We start from the raw sequence: 14806 nt of genomic DNA, 5'->3' as shown, positions 1-14806 counted from the left end.
GTAAATAATATGGATACACATTAAGTATTATCTTTTATGTGCAAATAATACTACGTACAAGATTTTTGTACAACTTTCAATCCTGCAGCATCGCACGGGCTTCTCTTGCGAGTATATACTAGCTCAAACTTTCAAGTTAATTCCCTTTGAATCCTTGCAGATTCAGATCACTGTTCATTCTACAGTGTCATTTCGTTTTTACCCGTGTTTTGGTTCTTTTATTTCATTTCTGCCTGAAATTGAAGGAGGCTGAAAATTTGGGTTGTTCGAGAGAATTATTTCTACAGTTTGATTCTGTCACCTGGCGGCTTAGCGTAGTGACGCGTGTTGAGTGGGACGTGTGTCCCTTTACCTATCTCCTCTTTCTCTGCTTTTGCTTCGCTTTAGTTTTCTGTCTCAGCAAACTCGAATCATTGTTGTCTCCTTTTCCAGACTCCTCCATCCTTATTCCTCAACCCTTGGACAGCATCTCCTCCGCTCCATCTGCTAGCAATGTTTCTCTCTATCTTTTCTTTTTCAGTGGAGGTTTAGTTGAACGTGGGGAAATCAAGAGTTGCTGCCCACAGAAAAACTGATGTGAAGTGAGATTATGTTTTTTTTTTTTTTTTTTTTTTTTTTTTTTTTTTTTTTCCGTTTTGTTATGAATTTTCTTCACTTTTAGCGATTTGATCAGAGATCTCGATATGAACCGTCGATTTTGAATTTGTGTTTAATTTTCTGTAGACCTGTTGGTTGCATTTCCAAGAATAGGTTTCTGTATCTTTGAGAATCCGTTATTTATCATTTCTCCATCAATGATTTTGACAGCCTGGTTCATGAGTTTCTTTGTCTTGATTATACTTGTCATCAGTGTAGGTTAAAACAAATATAAAGTTGTACTCCGAACTTGACTTTTGAAAAATCACCACCAAGCTCTGTTTGATATTATGCACATATCTCATCTTTATTTGTGTGTCTGTTGGTTTCTGATTTTCATAGGTTAAAGAGTAAACGCAGAGATGCGAGCAAGGGGGTTGCGAAGGATCCGAACAAGCTTAGGAGCCCTGCAATTGCCCTATTCGTTATCATGTATGTTTCGTTTTTCCAATGATTTAATTTTTGTAATTTTATATTTATGAATTTTTCGTTCAGTTTTATCTAGGGAGGATGTTTTTGGCTAAAAAAATTTAAGATTTATATTCCACTTTGTTTCGATTTTTTGACCTCTTGGTGTTTCAAAGACACAAACCAACACACAACCCACATATTAATAACATTATCACTCCTACCTGTTAATGTTATTATTTTTTTCAATTATTCTATATAGATAAAATTTGAGGCCAAAGTTGTTTGCTTTTTTCAGTTTCTGCTGCTGCTCGGCTGCCTTCGACTATGTAATGAACTCTTCTTCTCCAAATATCTCTTCTTCTGATTGTATAATCTTCATGGTCTGTTTGGGCTGTTCAGTTTTCAATTGGATTCTCTCTGTTGGTTCTGTGTTTGAAGTTGGAAAAATATGTATGTTGCTTTTACAGTTTGATTAACAATTCTTAATTAGTATTGGCTAATCCTTTTACTAAGCATTCGTTTGTACTCACATTTCTAACGTTGGAGGTTTTTTCCAATTTAAGATGGAAATTGATGCTATGAAGAGTTTAAAATGTCAGGTCGAAACGTTGTCGTTCTGTATGCAACTGAGCTTCTTAATTTCTTAATTTCTGAACATTTGAGGTACTCCTCTTCTTAACAACCCGTTCTCTCCACTTCCTTATCATCTGTTTGGTCACCGAGAGAGTGGAGAATGATTTCCTGAGTTCTCTTGCGTTGATTATTTAAGACTGAAACTAATGATGATTTTGTTGAGAAATAAGCTTTTAAATGAAACTAAGCTGCACAAAGTCCAGGGTAAGTTGAGGGTTTTGAGAGAGTAGAAGTGGGATTATGAAGGGTTAGAGAGGAAAGTAAGGGTGGGATTAGATGAAGGGTTTGATGGAAGCTAACTCTTAAATATGATGCCGTTGAAAAACAAAGTCAAAGATAAGTTGAAGGGTTTGAGAAAAAAATAAAGGTGGGATTTATTGGAACTAAACCATTCACTAGAATGGATATATTCTTATGTGTATTTGGAATACAAAGTAGTATAATACGTGATATATGTGGTTTATACTTTCTATACTTTTTCTTATGTCTTTTTATGCCTTGGTCCATTTACCTTTTGAATTCAATCTGTTTTTTTAGAAACGTGGTTGCAAGAAAAAGTTGGAAATTTGGGTTACCACAATCACCCTCTAAACAGTAGAGGAGTCTGCATTTGACGTTATTTTCGACTAGGATGAGAAGATTGGAGTCCCGATAGCATTCATAATTAGAAATGAGCATCAGAGTGGGTTTTATTTGAGTTCATAACTTACCTTTATGTGCATTTTTGGTTTGGCGCTTATTTGAAATATTTTTCTAATTATGATAATTGTGCCTCATGTTTTGTTTAGGGTTTTGATATTCTAATTTCTTCTCGATAAGATATCGACTTTTGTATGAGATTGGTGTATGTGTTGGGAATTTCGGGTTTAGTCATTTTTTGTATACCATCACAAGATTTGTGCTTGCACTTGCTATTCTCTTTTGCTACGTTTGTATATATATGATACTGATGTGGTTATAAGAAATAAGAAATTGACTTCAAATGCCCAGTTCATTTGAGTCTTATCTTTTCCGTGTGAATATTAATAATCAGATCAAATTCTTTGAACTAAAAAAAAAACCCTGTGAATTATGTGAAGTGGAATGAAACCATAGGTTTTTGTAATACATTTGGAAATGAACATTATTATGCTTTTGTAATATGATGCTCTCTTAATTTTATTATGTAATTTGCTTCTGTAATACGATGATCTCTTAACTTGCTTTTGCAGATCTTCTTTGGTTCCTATGCTAGCACTGTGTGTCTCCATCTCCGAATAATTTAGTTGAAAATCATCAATACACATGGAAATTTGAAACGGTTTTGGTCTTTGGATGGGTTTAAAATGTTTGTTGGCGGTTGGTTGTATTGTTGTCAAATAGTTGTTGGATAGTTTGGAATGGAGACGTTGGTTATTTAGAGAAACTGAATCCACATGGAACTTTGAAAGAGTTTTGGTCTTTGGATTGGTTTAAACTACTTTCTTGACAATCAAGAGTACTGGAGGGAACTTTTGGTGTTCCATTGAACAATTTTTATCATATTTTATCAATGTAAATAACACAATATTTAACATTTTTTGCATGTAAATAGCCCGAAGTTTCATAATCTTTTGTATACAAGTATATAAGTACTGTTGTCGATCGAAAATCACAAAAACTACCTAAGTGGAGTGTGTTAAATCTAATATTTTATGTATAGAGATAGCCAAAACTTCTACTATTTTTATGTGGAGTCTCAATTAAATATAGCAATGAATTGTATTAATCTTCTATGACACAATCTTTTATATCTTTCAAATATAATATTTTTTACAATTTTTAATCCCGCAACAACGTGTGGGCAATAATTTCTAGCACAACTCTAAAGCATTTTCTTTTCTCATTCTTTCTTTTGGGTAGGTATGTTTATATCCAATTCATTACTCTCTTTTCTCCTAGTCCAAAAATCATATAACATAACCTATCTAAAATTTTCCCTCTCTCGTCCTTCTTCCTCTTTGGTAGGTACCTTATATAGTTTAGTAATGCAGTTTATTACTTTTTTTTCCTTCCCTAATAAAGGATCTAAACTGGAATAACAATCACGTCCTGAAGTACAGAACCTTTATTTGATTTTTACTTTTAAATTAAGAAATAAATAAAAATGGAGTACCTTAGGACCCAGCTCCATCTGAATCGGCGGCTATTTATAATATCATATTGCCTACTTTCGAAAGCTCTAAACGTGGAAAAGTTCTTTTCTGATGCGAGTGAAGAAATTTCAGCCACGTTTCTGATCTCAATTCCACCGGAAATCTCCCCACACCCACACCCACACTCTTTAGCAATGACAACCACTAGGATTGGTTCTCTAAGTAGATGCTAGCAGGTTTTTTATTTTTTGTTTTTGTTCAATGAGGGGAGAAATCCGACTCAGAGCATCAAGTGTAAGAGTAAATGTTGTTAACCACCTATGATACGTACAAGTTGCACGAACAAAACTAGTTGGCTTGTAACTTAATCGAGCCAATACATAAATTTTTATGAACCAGCATCAAATATCTTCTAGTTAGGCAATTATTAGTTCAGAATCATTAGTATTAGACAAGCAATCAAACAGTGAACTCATAGATCGCCCTTAGCTGTAAAATAACGATTTACATAACCCAGCTTAAAAGGGGAAAAATAACCCTCTAATTCCACTAGTATATTAATTTTACAAAGTATATAGAAGAAGAAGAGAAAGCCAAAGAAGAAAAAAAAAATTGTAGGGCTGTTAATGCTGTTTCCAAGGAAGACATGTCAGCTTACTGCAAGACCCAGTCCAGGTACTTGTGCATTCACCTCCATCACAACACTCGCAAACTATTCCAAGTGTACCAAAAACCTGCGCATATCCTGCAATTTATTCACACAAGACATATAACTAAGTCAATTCAATTATATCCAAATTCAAAAACTGTAATCTGTGATTCCCCCGGTAGCGATATTTCAAACCAAACTCTTCATGCATGACAATACGTGATTGGCTTAAAATACCGCAACAACGATGAGTTTCTCTCAGAGTTTGGGAATACATGTTAGACGTAACGTTGCTTGAAATTCTTACCTTGTTGTGGCAAGAGGGAGAGTGGTCTTCCTTCAGCAGCTGAAGATTTCCCAGACGCAAAAACAACCACCAGAAGCAACAAGAAGGGAAGAAGAGAATACTTTGGAAGGCTCATATCTGTGCTTTTTTCCCAGCAAGATCTGTGCTTTTTGCAGCTGCAGAAGGTCCAGGAATTAGTAATGGTAGTGGGTTCAGAAGTAGATATTTTAATTCCAACTAGAAAAAACATATATAAGGAACAAAGGTATAGAAACACATGAGATAACAATGAAGGGTTTATTATATTTGAAATGTCTCTGTCAATCTAGAAGGTAGGTGGTTTTTTGTGTTTAGTTCTCTTGATCTGGAGGACTAAAAAGAAAAGATGGGCTTCTAGAGAAAACGCAGGTAAATGTTTCACACGTTTCCCGGATTCTTACGTCTCTGCAGGTTTTGGAATTTTACATGGAATTGCATGGAAGCTTCCTTCTTCCTTCTCACTCCTAGTTTTTAAAGTGGCCGACTTTAATCATCAGAGAAACTCTCTTGTAATTAAAAAAAAAAATTACGTGTCAAAAAGTTTTTTAAATTGGTGGTATTCTTTTTAAATGTCAAACATCTATCGAACGAATAATACCACAAAGTTATGTATTTCTTTTTTCTTTATACAAACGATATTTCATAGTAATCTGAACTACAGAGAAGAATATCCGAACTAATCTCTGCATCACCTCTACAGCCTCGAAGAGACTTGCACTATTTTAAATGCTGCCATGATAACGTAATTTCGTGTAAAATCGCACTTGATCCAAGATGCCAAGCGACATCTAGAAGGGCCCGTAGATGAGGCCATCAACGTTTTTGGATTTTTGTGCTCCGATGATGGTTGTTGAGACAGGTGTGAAACCGGCCTTACATTTTCTCCAAAGGATGTACACTCGTTTTCAAGGAGCCCAAAACAGATTACATATGCAGCTTGTCAGCCTCCGCCTAAGAGGCGGATCATATGATAATTGTAGTCTATTTTTCTTAGGAACTAGAAGGAAGGGTGGTGACAAAAATGCAACACATCATACACGACATTGATATCGTTTGGAAAGGGCTTAAACCGCTTTCAGATAACCAAAAGTTCCTCACAAACGCAAAACCGAGGATAAGGAGTGGAAAATTTTAAATATACAGACAACATATATGATACTCCTATGAAAACCCTCTCGTTTACATTTACACAGCAACTTGCATGCCAAACAAGAAAGGAAGAAGAGAGATCCTCTGTCAGCTCCTATAAGTACTCGAGTTTCTTATTTGATGACAAACTACTTCTGGCTTGAACAGCATATCTAAATGAAATCTGAGCCGCTCCCGAAATGCTCCAGGTCTGGATGAGTGCCACCTCCCGGCGGCCTCCGTGGATTCCTGGAAGACATAGAAATCACACCATATTATACTCCAGTGAAGGTATTCTTGGAAACTTTGCATCTATCATTCATTATTTGTTCACTTCCCAAACGCCGTAAACAATCGTACATCCATTTGGAAAGTAAAAGTGAAAACACAGGTAACAATCTCAATTCACCATGACGGATAAGTAAGATCAAAGGCCTCGAGTGAAGAAAAAAAACAAAAAAAAGGCTTATTAAACTGACAAATAATGAAAGCTCTATCAGGTGGGAACCAGGGAAGAACCTAATTTCAATTTTAGTGAAACTTTGCTATTCCACTTACCTTGCAAATCGATTAGGCTCAAAACCTGGAACACCTGGGGGCCCGTAGGGATCAAAACGAGCACCTGGTGGAACACCTGCAGGTCTAGAGGGATCAAAACTAAACCCAGGGTCTCCAACGCCACCAAACCAACGAGGGTCATGGGCTCCTATTTTGACACAACAAATGAAATGTGAGTCCCAATAAAAAAAGTAACGTGATTATTATCAGCACAATAAGAGTAAATGAGTATTGTACAAACCGACAAGCATGCTTCCACTACCATCACCCCTGAAAGATTGGCATAAGAAACATGTTGTCAAAAGTCAAACAGTAAAACAGTAAAACCAGGTTTGAAACTGCAATGAAAACCCCAATATGATGTCTTGTTGAAATACAATACCTTGAAGGGTAGACTCCAGCACCAGGCCCAGGAAGAACATCACTACCACCATAAGGCATGACAGGAGGATATACAATTCTGCAAAGCAAGCCAGAAAACAGAGAGTAAACTGCATGTTTTGGAAACTTTCAAGGATACAAATGAAAATTTTAAGCATGACGCTGCTAACTCACTCCAATCACAACAAAAAAGACATTGCCATGACTGTCTACTTTCTTCCTAACAAAGTCAATGCAATTCCCAAACTCTCTTAACAACTAACTTCTAATTAATCTGAATGAAAAACTTCCGAAAAAATTAAAACATTTAGGGCCCTCTTACAAGGTAGAATCGGATGCCATTTTACTAATAATCTTTCAAGAAAGAAAGTTTTGATTTATTTATAATTTAAATCTATAAAATGATAATTTGAACCTCCTAGGCTCCTAGTTATTTCCTTACAAATTGATGGGGAGACTTAAGAAGTAAAAATAATCTTCCAAATTAGATAATGAAAAGAGTATATGATGCTATAAACAGGAAAGCATGATACATAACTAGTTTTAGACTCTTGAAAATCCTAAGCCAAGTCTCACATACAAATGCCTTACAATCTAAGCTACTACTCCCAAATCGACTTAGTTAAACATACTGAAATGAATCTAATAGATGGACCCTCTAAAATTGAAAATTGATAAGATGTCGGTCCCATGGCCAGTCCCAAATGGTAAAGGCAGTAACACTGCTCTACAAGGCGATGAATATGACACAACTCGTCAACAGACGAATTCCCAAGAGGGAGGACCATCAGCGTCAATGATTATCAATGTGACATTAACTTTTGAATGTATAGACATCAACTGTCTGCTCCATTTTGTTAGGGACTGAATCAATGTCCCCCTCTTAATACCACAGCAAACATATATTATAACAATCTAGGGCGGGTGTAACAGGCAGGTAGCAACCAAAAAAGGGAACGTAAGATTTATCAAAGAAACAGACTTTCTACAAAACCCAAAGCATAAGCTAGCAAAACTTAACAAACATATAGACTGCTTAGAATCACACGTACACAGACATAAAATACACATATGCAGAGAGAGCGGGAGAGAGATACCCTGAAGGATCAGTGTAAGGGGCTGAAGGTCTAGTGTGAAAGCCTGAAGGTCCAGAAACAGGCTCAGTTGTTGATCTCTCACTCTTTTCTGAGCTGCAGAGTTCCATAACAAAAAGAAAGTAGTCCGTAAAAAGAACATTCACTGATACTTAACCTAAATACCGATAAATTAGCATAACAATTAACGATGACTACTTTAGCAGAGTATTAATACACTTCTACATCAAATAATGCATGCAAAACTCAGATTAAAAACAAAAAAGTCAGCATAACCGAAGCGATTCCAAGACAAAACCCAGTTACCTTACAGGGTTACTTGAAGAACCGGATGTGGAAGATCCAGACCCATATAATTTTGACAGAACTTCAGTATCCAATTTCTTCACCAGATTCTCTAAATTCTTGAACTGTGTGGAGTAATTGCTGCCCCCATCCTCTCCAACATAATCACCAACACTGTAATTTGTTTCGTTAACCGCAGAAAACCCATTAACAAGCAAGAATAAAACTACCCAATTTGTAAAAGCCCAAAGAATCGCAGCAGAAGCTTACTCGATTTCGAGATGGACGGGCTGAGAGCTCCCATTAGCCAGTGCATCCACAAGCAATTTGCCGTTCATCGTAAGGCACTTAACCAGCACCTTCTTCGAGCCCTTTTCTGGGTTCATATAGACGAATGCGTACTCGCCGTCGAGCTCGTTCCACTGCTCCATGCCCACTTCATCTGCAACCCCAAATTAACAAAACCCACAAAAATTTTAGGAACACTATCAATTATTTCTAAGAAAATTTAAACATTTATCGAAATTAAACAAGTGGGTACCCATAGAAGATGAGGAGAGAACGGAATCGGAGAAGGCGGGGGGACCAGCGGCGGTGAGGACGTAGCCAGCGGCGAGGAAGGAGGCGTGAACGGCGAAAACGACCTTGTCGTCGTTGTTGCGGAAGTTCGGCCTCGCGGCTCTGATTACTGCCATCACCGACTTGTCGTTCGCCATGGCTGTGTGAATCAGTGCGATTGATCGGTGGGTTTTTCTCGTTGCTTTTTATTTTTGCTTGCGCGAAAGGAAATGCTTTGGGAAACTGGAAGGACGAAAGAGGGAAGAGACGAGTGTATTCGCGGTATACTGACTATAGATTTGGGCCCAATGGAGTCGGTAGCGGCCCAGTATATTTCGAACAGTCGGTTAAATGGGAAAACAGTAATTTTCATTCTTTTAGGAAAAAGACTTTAAAATTGGATAATTTCTTTATCTTGTGATAGAAATATGATATTTCAAATATGCACACGACATGCACAATAATCAGACAAAAATAAGATTTTTTATATACCTTAAAATGACCAAATTGTCTTCCCATATAAATAGGTTATCCAGAAATTTCAACTCTTATTTCTTATTTTGTAAAGAGAGAAATCTATGTCCCCCGATTCTAGTTCAAAGAACCCTAAGCCATCCATCTTCTTCATCCAAGAGTTCTTTCTAACCCATCCATCTTATTCATCCAAGCTCTCTCTCTCTTTCGCTCTCTTCTCTCTCTCTCTCTACGTTTCGAATTTCGAATATGCTCAAGAACTCTCTCTCTCTCTAACCCACTCATCTTCAATTTTTACCTTTTCAATCGTAGGTTTTGTGAATTGGGTTTGCTTAATTTTGCTTTTTGATTGATGGATTTATGGAGTTAAAGTGATTGGTTTGATGTTTCTTGGAGGAGACTCAAATCCTTCAATTTTTATTTTTTATGTTTTATCATTTCTCTGATTTATATGTGGGTTTTCATTTCTTCTGTCTCCTCCCTCCCTTTGCTCCCTCTTTCGTTGCAAGCACTAAAATAGGGTTTGGCTTTTGCTGCAATTAAATGAAAAAATGTATTAAAAGTTAGTTGCCTTTTGGAGAGGAGATAAATTTGAGGGAAAAGAGAGAAATCAGAGTGGAAAGAAGGAAGAGAGAAGGATATGGACGACATTGTTTCACGTACTCGTTCGCTCTCTTTGTATTAAGCTCGCTCATATACTGTATGTACACGACATGCACGAGACATACACATTTTATGCTCACAGATCTAGGCTCAACCCAAAAACCCATAACTCACAGCTCTCTCTTCGAAATCAGAAAAATGACCCCAAACTTTATATGAAGAATCGAAGCTTCATTAATTTGAATTTGGTATCAAATTTGATTGGTTCCAATATTTCAAGGATTTAAAAAAATTGCAGTTTGAATGGGCACGAAAGAACTCAACTTAATCAAGGAAATTGGTTTACGAACTCGTTCGCTTTTTTCATATTTCCAGAGCCTACCTCTGAATCAAAAGGAAAAAGTAGTAAACTACGTTAATGCGAAGAGTATCAAAGATGTAAATACGCACCATCTACACATAATACACTATATGCACATAATATGTACAGTACATACACATGATATGCACAAAACGATAGAAACTTTAACGGTGACAGCTTGAAAAGTCGTTACGTATATCAACCACTGCTTACCCGTGCACGTGGAAAACATGATACTCGTTGTCATTATTTCACGGACACATGTGACCCTTAACATCCTCTAAGTTTTTTCTTAATTTTGTTTTTCGCCGAAGCCAACTAGATTGTGGTCATACTCGCTAAATTCTGAGGTACAACATACGTGCATCATAATTAATAAACATTCCCGCTTCTCATATTAAGATGTATCCATGCACACCATATGTGCACCACATGCACATTACTAAAAAAATTTCACAAATTTCTGCAATTGAACACTTGAACCAGAAATTGTTCCATCCCAGTCTTATAGCACGTCAAAACTTGAAATTTATTCCACAACTCATATGCCTCAACATGAAACACAAACCTAATTTAACTTCTAAGTATTAAGGGTTATTATACTTCATGGTCTCTGAGATTTGCATGATCAATAGAAATGGTTCCTGAGATTGAAAATCAATAGAAATGGTCCATGAGATTGTCCACCATCCATGATTTTGGTCATTCCGTTAAAAACTCTTTGGGTAATTTTCAAAGCTTCATAACTCAATCGATTCTTAACCAAATTCAACCCATAATATATCAAAATGAAGATAAGAAAGTGTAGAACAAGATTATACCTATTTGGAAGCCCAATTATTACTGGAGATGGCTGGAAAGTAGCCTTAAAGGTGACTGGTCTGTGGGAAAACTGGAAAACTCGCCGGAAACTGGGTAAACTTTAAACGTTCATAACTTCTTCAATACTCAACGAAATCGAGTGATTCAAAAATGAAAATCATACTTCTCAATGTGACGAAGAAAATGATATCTTTCTTTACTGCTAACTCACCGTGATTTGGCCGAAAAACTGCTCGAAAGTGGTTAACTCGAAAATGGTTAGCCACTTTCGAGCCGTTGTCCGACCAAACCACGACAATTTAGCCTTCCAAAAAGGTACCATTCTCTTCGTCTCATCAAGAAGTATTATTTTTATTTTGAATCAATCGATTTGGTTGAGTATTGAAGAAGTTATGAACGTTTAAAGTTTACCCAGTTTCCGGCGAGTTTTCGAGTTTTCCCACGGACCAGTCACCTTTCAGGCTATTTTCCGGCCATCTCCGGCAACCATTGGACTTCCAAATAGGTATAATCTTATTCTACACTTTCCTATCTTCATTTTGATATATTATGGGTCGAATTTGGTTAAGAAACGATTGAGTTACAAAGCTTTGAAAATTGCTCAAAATCATTTTTAACGGAATCACCAAAATCATGGATGGTGGATAATCTCAAGGACCATTTCTATTGATTTTCAATCTCAGTGACATTTCTATTGATCATGCAAATCTCATAAACCATTTTATATAATAATCCAAGTATTAATTCATCTTACAAACAACCCATTTATTCCATAAATCGTTGATGAAGGAACTTGGAACTAAACACCCTACCTTACTATGCATGTCGAAGCCTCAGTCGCCGAAAAAAATGGAACTTTCAAGCCAAAATAGAAAATATGGTACAAACCCCAACTCACTATTCTCACCTCTCTCTCTCCCATCCCTTTGTTCGAAATCAGAGGTATGAGGTGATGAACCCAAAGCCCAGCTCACTCTTCTCACCTCTCTTTGAACTTCCATCGCTTCGAAAGCAGAGCTCAGATATTTGAGGAAGGGATAAAGCGCAGGGAGAGACGAGAGAGAGGAAAGGAGAGGGTAGAGAGAGAGAAATCAAAAAATGGGAGGAATAACTCATTTATATGTGGGTATTTTAGTTATTTTGGTTTTGTGCATTGTGTGATTGGCTTGTGCATGGCCGGTTTGTCCTATTTCTGTCACAAGATTAAGAAATTGTCATATTTTGGGGTATTTTCCTTCTTTTTAACTTCTTAGACGGTCATATTTAAATTTGGGAGTAGTTAGAATCTCCTACATTTTTTTCAACTTGTTTAGACTAAACATCTGCTCTTCATAAAATTTGATTAAGATGTTTTGATCAATTGCCAACTCAATAGTTAACTAGCAACTAATTTCCTACAATATAAGAATTTTAAATTTATGACTTTATTTGAAATATTAATTTAACTAATTCCTCATTACCACTTATGGTGCATTTGAAAATAAACATATCGATTTTTGGTACATTTAGATTTCTTAATGCACCAAAATCGAAGTGGAGCATAAATTCAAATGTATCCATATTATAAGTAATCAAACGTACCTCTAATAAAATTATAGAAAAAAGTGTAATCAAATTCTTATAAGGAACAGATGTTTAATCAATGAAATCGAATAACGAAGCGCCTATATCAAAACGTCCCTTAATCTTTACCATTGATTTTATTTGATTTATTTAATTTGATGGTTATAAATAAAGAGCGGCAAATGAGAAGCTAAAAAGGTGAATGTGGATTACTGGTGGCCTAATGTAATTATCATGGATAGCAATTCCCGCAGCTTATTGCAGCTTTGCATACCTAGTCTATATATGTGTCACATTTTGGTCATCGTGGAACACTCGAAAGCCCTGATGCTTATTTAAAAGTGTTGCGCAACGTCTCATCCGTTTTGGTATTTTGTCTGCTATTGTTTGTTGTTGGTTTGAGAAAGCACTAGATGTAATGAGCGACGTTGTTTTGCGGAAAACCTTTCACCGTTCCAACTCTTTGTCTCTTTATGGTTTTGAATTGAATCTGAGATTTTTACCTTAAACAAGACAAGAATGATCTCATAATTGACACACTGTTTAAGGGCGGTGCCACGCTATTGTACTTGACTCATGTCTCTGTTCGAATGTATGTCAGCTACGAGGTTAAATTTATATGTTTAAATAGCATTACTCTTGCCTAATTGATTTGAAATATCAAATGAATTCGTGATCAAATTATGTGGTCGTCCAATTTCTATCAACAATAGTTGAAATGTTCAAGGCCCCGACGTGGCTTCAATATCATATTTTACTTCGTATTAATTTCTTTACAGCCACATAACATCAAATTAACACACCCATTAACATACATACGACAAAACTACGGACTAGCAATTTGAGAACCAGTAATACTAGTCTCTGAAGCTTTATGTCTTGCAGTGGCTCTAATGTAACTGAAAACTGCCACCAAAAAGGTGGTGGCAAGTCCTCCGAGGATCAAACCGCCTCCGGCAACCGACTTATCCATCGAATGGTGGTGCTTTTTGAGGTGGATCTCTTGCTCTGGGATGCTCAGACTCTCTTCAGTCACCGGCGCTTCACTTGTAGAAGCTGCAGGTGCACTGCTCGGGCTTAAAGCTGGTGCGTCAGAAGACTTGGAATTGGCCTTACTAGGGTTGTGCATTCCCAGTTTCCTAATTACAGGTGGAGATGGACTTGGAGCTGGAGTGCTTGCGATTGAAGCTGAAGGAGACTGCCCTAGGGTTTGATGAGCATTTTCATCAGCCATGGTTACACTCACATAAGCAGCTGCTGAGATCAAGCAAAGGAGAAGCCATTGAGATTGAGCCATCTTTTTACGAAATGGAGTGTTTTTTTTTTTTTTTTTTTTCTCCTGAGAAAACTTAGGAAAATGGGTGTTGGATGTTTGGAGTGGATGAGGAGGATGAATAGATGGATTCTTATATATATATATATTATTGGTTTGCATGTGAGCAGAAGAGTGCATGCAGACCCTATAATTGTGTGGTTAATTGCCAATTAGATGGAAAGTTCGAATTGTCGGATTCTAGGAATAATCTATTCGTTCCTGTACTTTGAATTAATGGGGTTGTCTGTGAGGGGGGAAATGCAAGAAGATTACACATGTAATCATTAGAATATCAGAAATACAACTAATATTTGAATCAAGGGAACAAGATCAGTTACATGTTTATTTGTCAAGTTGTATATGCAAATAAACAGAAGAAAAATAAATTAAATGGAAAGCTCTGGTTCCCATAGATCTATAACTAAAGAATGGAAGATGGTCAGAAGTAGCTATATAAATATTGGTCGGTGTTTTTTCATATCGATCATATCAATATATTGCTTGGGATGGCAACAGCTCATATGGTGATCAGTGACCATGCCCTTAGCAATAGGTCTAGGTAGCAACTTACTAGATGACACCATTCTTTAATTTCTTCAATCACTACTATAAAAAAAATACTTTGCACGACGAAATAAGTTTGTTGTGCAAAGTACAATTTCCTCATGCAAAACCTTGTGCGACAAAATTTTGGTCGTGCATTGTTCGTCTCGCAAAGCTCGTGACGATAGGGTTTGTGCGACGAAAATTAATCTTCGTCGTGCAAAGCTACTTTGCGCGACAAATTAGTTTGTCACGCAAAGTATCTTTGTGCGACGAAGTAGTTTGTCGCGCAAAGTAGCTTTGCGCAACGAAATATTTTAAATTCTAAATTTTTGTTTTTAATTTTTTTTAAT

General features: G+C 36.6%; 1 protein-coding gene and 2 long non-coding RNA genes across 4 annotated transcripts; 1 reads left to right on the top strand and 2 right to left on the bottom strand.

Annotated features, from left to right (window-relative positions):
* The first annotated feature begins 396 nt into the window (after positions 1-396).
* On the top strand, positions 397-3244 carry LOC137722712 (uncharacterized). 2 transcript variants are annotated; one of them, XR_011066785.1, is made up of 4 exons: positions 397-581; positions 979-1068; positions 1343-1373; positions 2892-3244. It is a non-coding gene; the product is annotated as an uncharacterized lncRNA (long non-coding RNA). The 2 variants fall into 2 exon arrangements; XR_011066784.1 differs by lacking the exon at positions 2892-3244 and adding an exon at positions 2218-2245.
* A 974-nt stretch (positions 3245-4218) lies between these two features.
* Positions 4219-5317, bottom strand: LOC137722711 (uncharacterized). The gene is made up of 2 exons (XR_011066783.1): positions 4751-5317; positions 4219-4539 (listed from the first exon to the last, which is right to left on the bottom strand). It is a non-coding gene; the product is annotated as an uncharacterized lncRNA (long non-coding RNA).
* Positions 5318-5778: 461 nt separating this feature from the next.
* LOC137723046 (probable proteasome inhibitor) lies at positions 5779-9034 on the bottom strand. The gene is made up of 8 exons (XM_068462197.1): positions 8756-9034; positions 8485-8656; positions 8236-8388; positions 7933-8025; positions 6837-6914; positions 6696-6724; positions 6455-6602; positions 5779-6145 (listed from the first exon to the last, which is right to left on the bottom strand). The coding sequence occupies exons 1-8, from the start codon at positions 8928-8930 to the stop codon at positions 6070-6072; spliced, it is 924 nt and encodes a 307-aa protein (XP_068318298.1). The 5' UTR covers positions 8931-9034; the 3' UTR covers positions 5779-6069.
* Between the last annotated feature and the right edge of the window lie 5772 nt (positions 9035-14806).

Source organism: Pyrus communis, chromosome 17 (assembly GCF_963583255.1).
Source record: "Pyrus communis chromosome 17, drPyrComm1.1, whole genome shotgun sequence".
NCBI lineage: Eukaryota > Viridiplantae > Streptophyta > Magnoliopsida > Rosales > Rosaceae > Pyrus > Pyrus communis.
The sequence above is the reverse complement of the archived record's forward strand: the minus strand, read 5'-3'. Positions and strand labels throughout refer to the sequence as shown.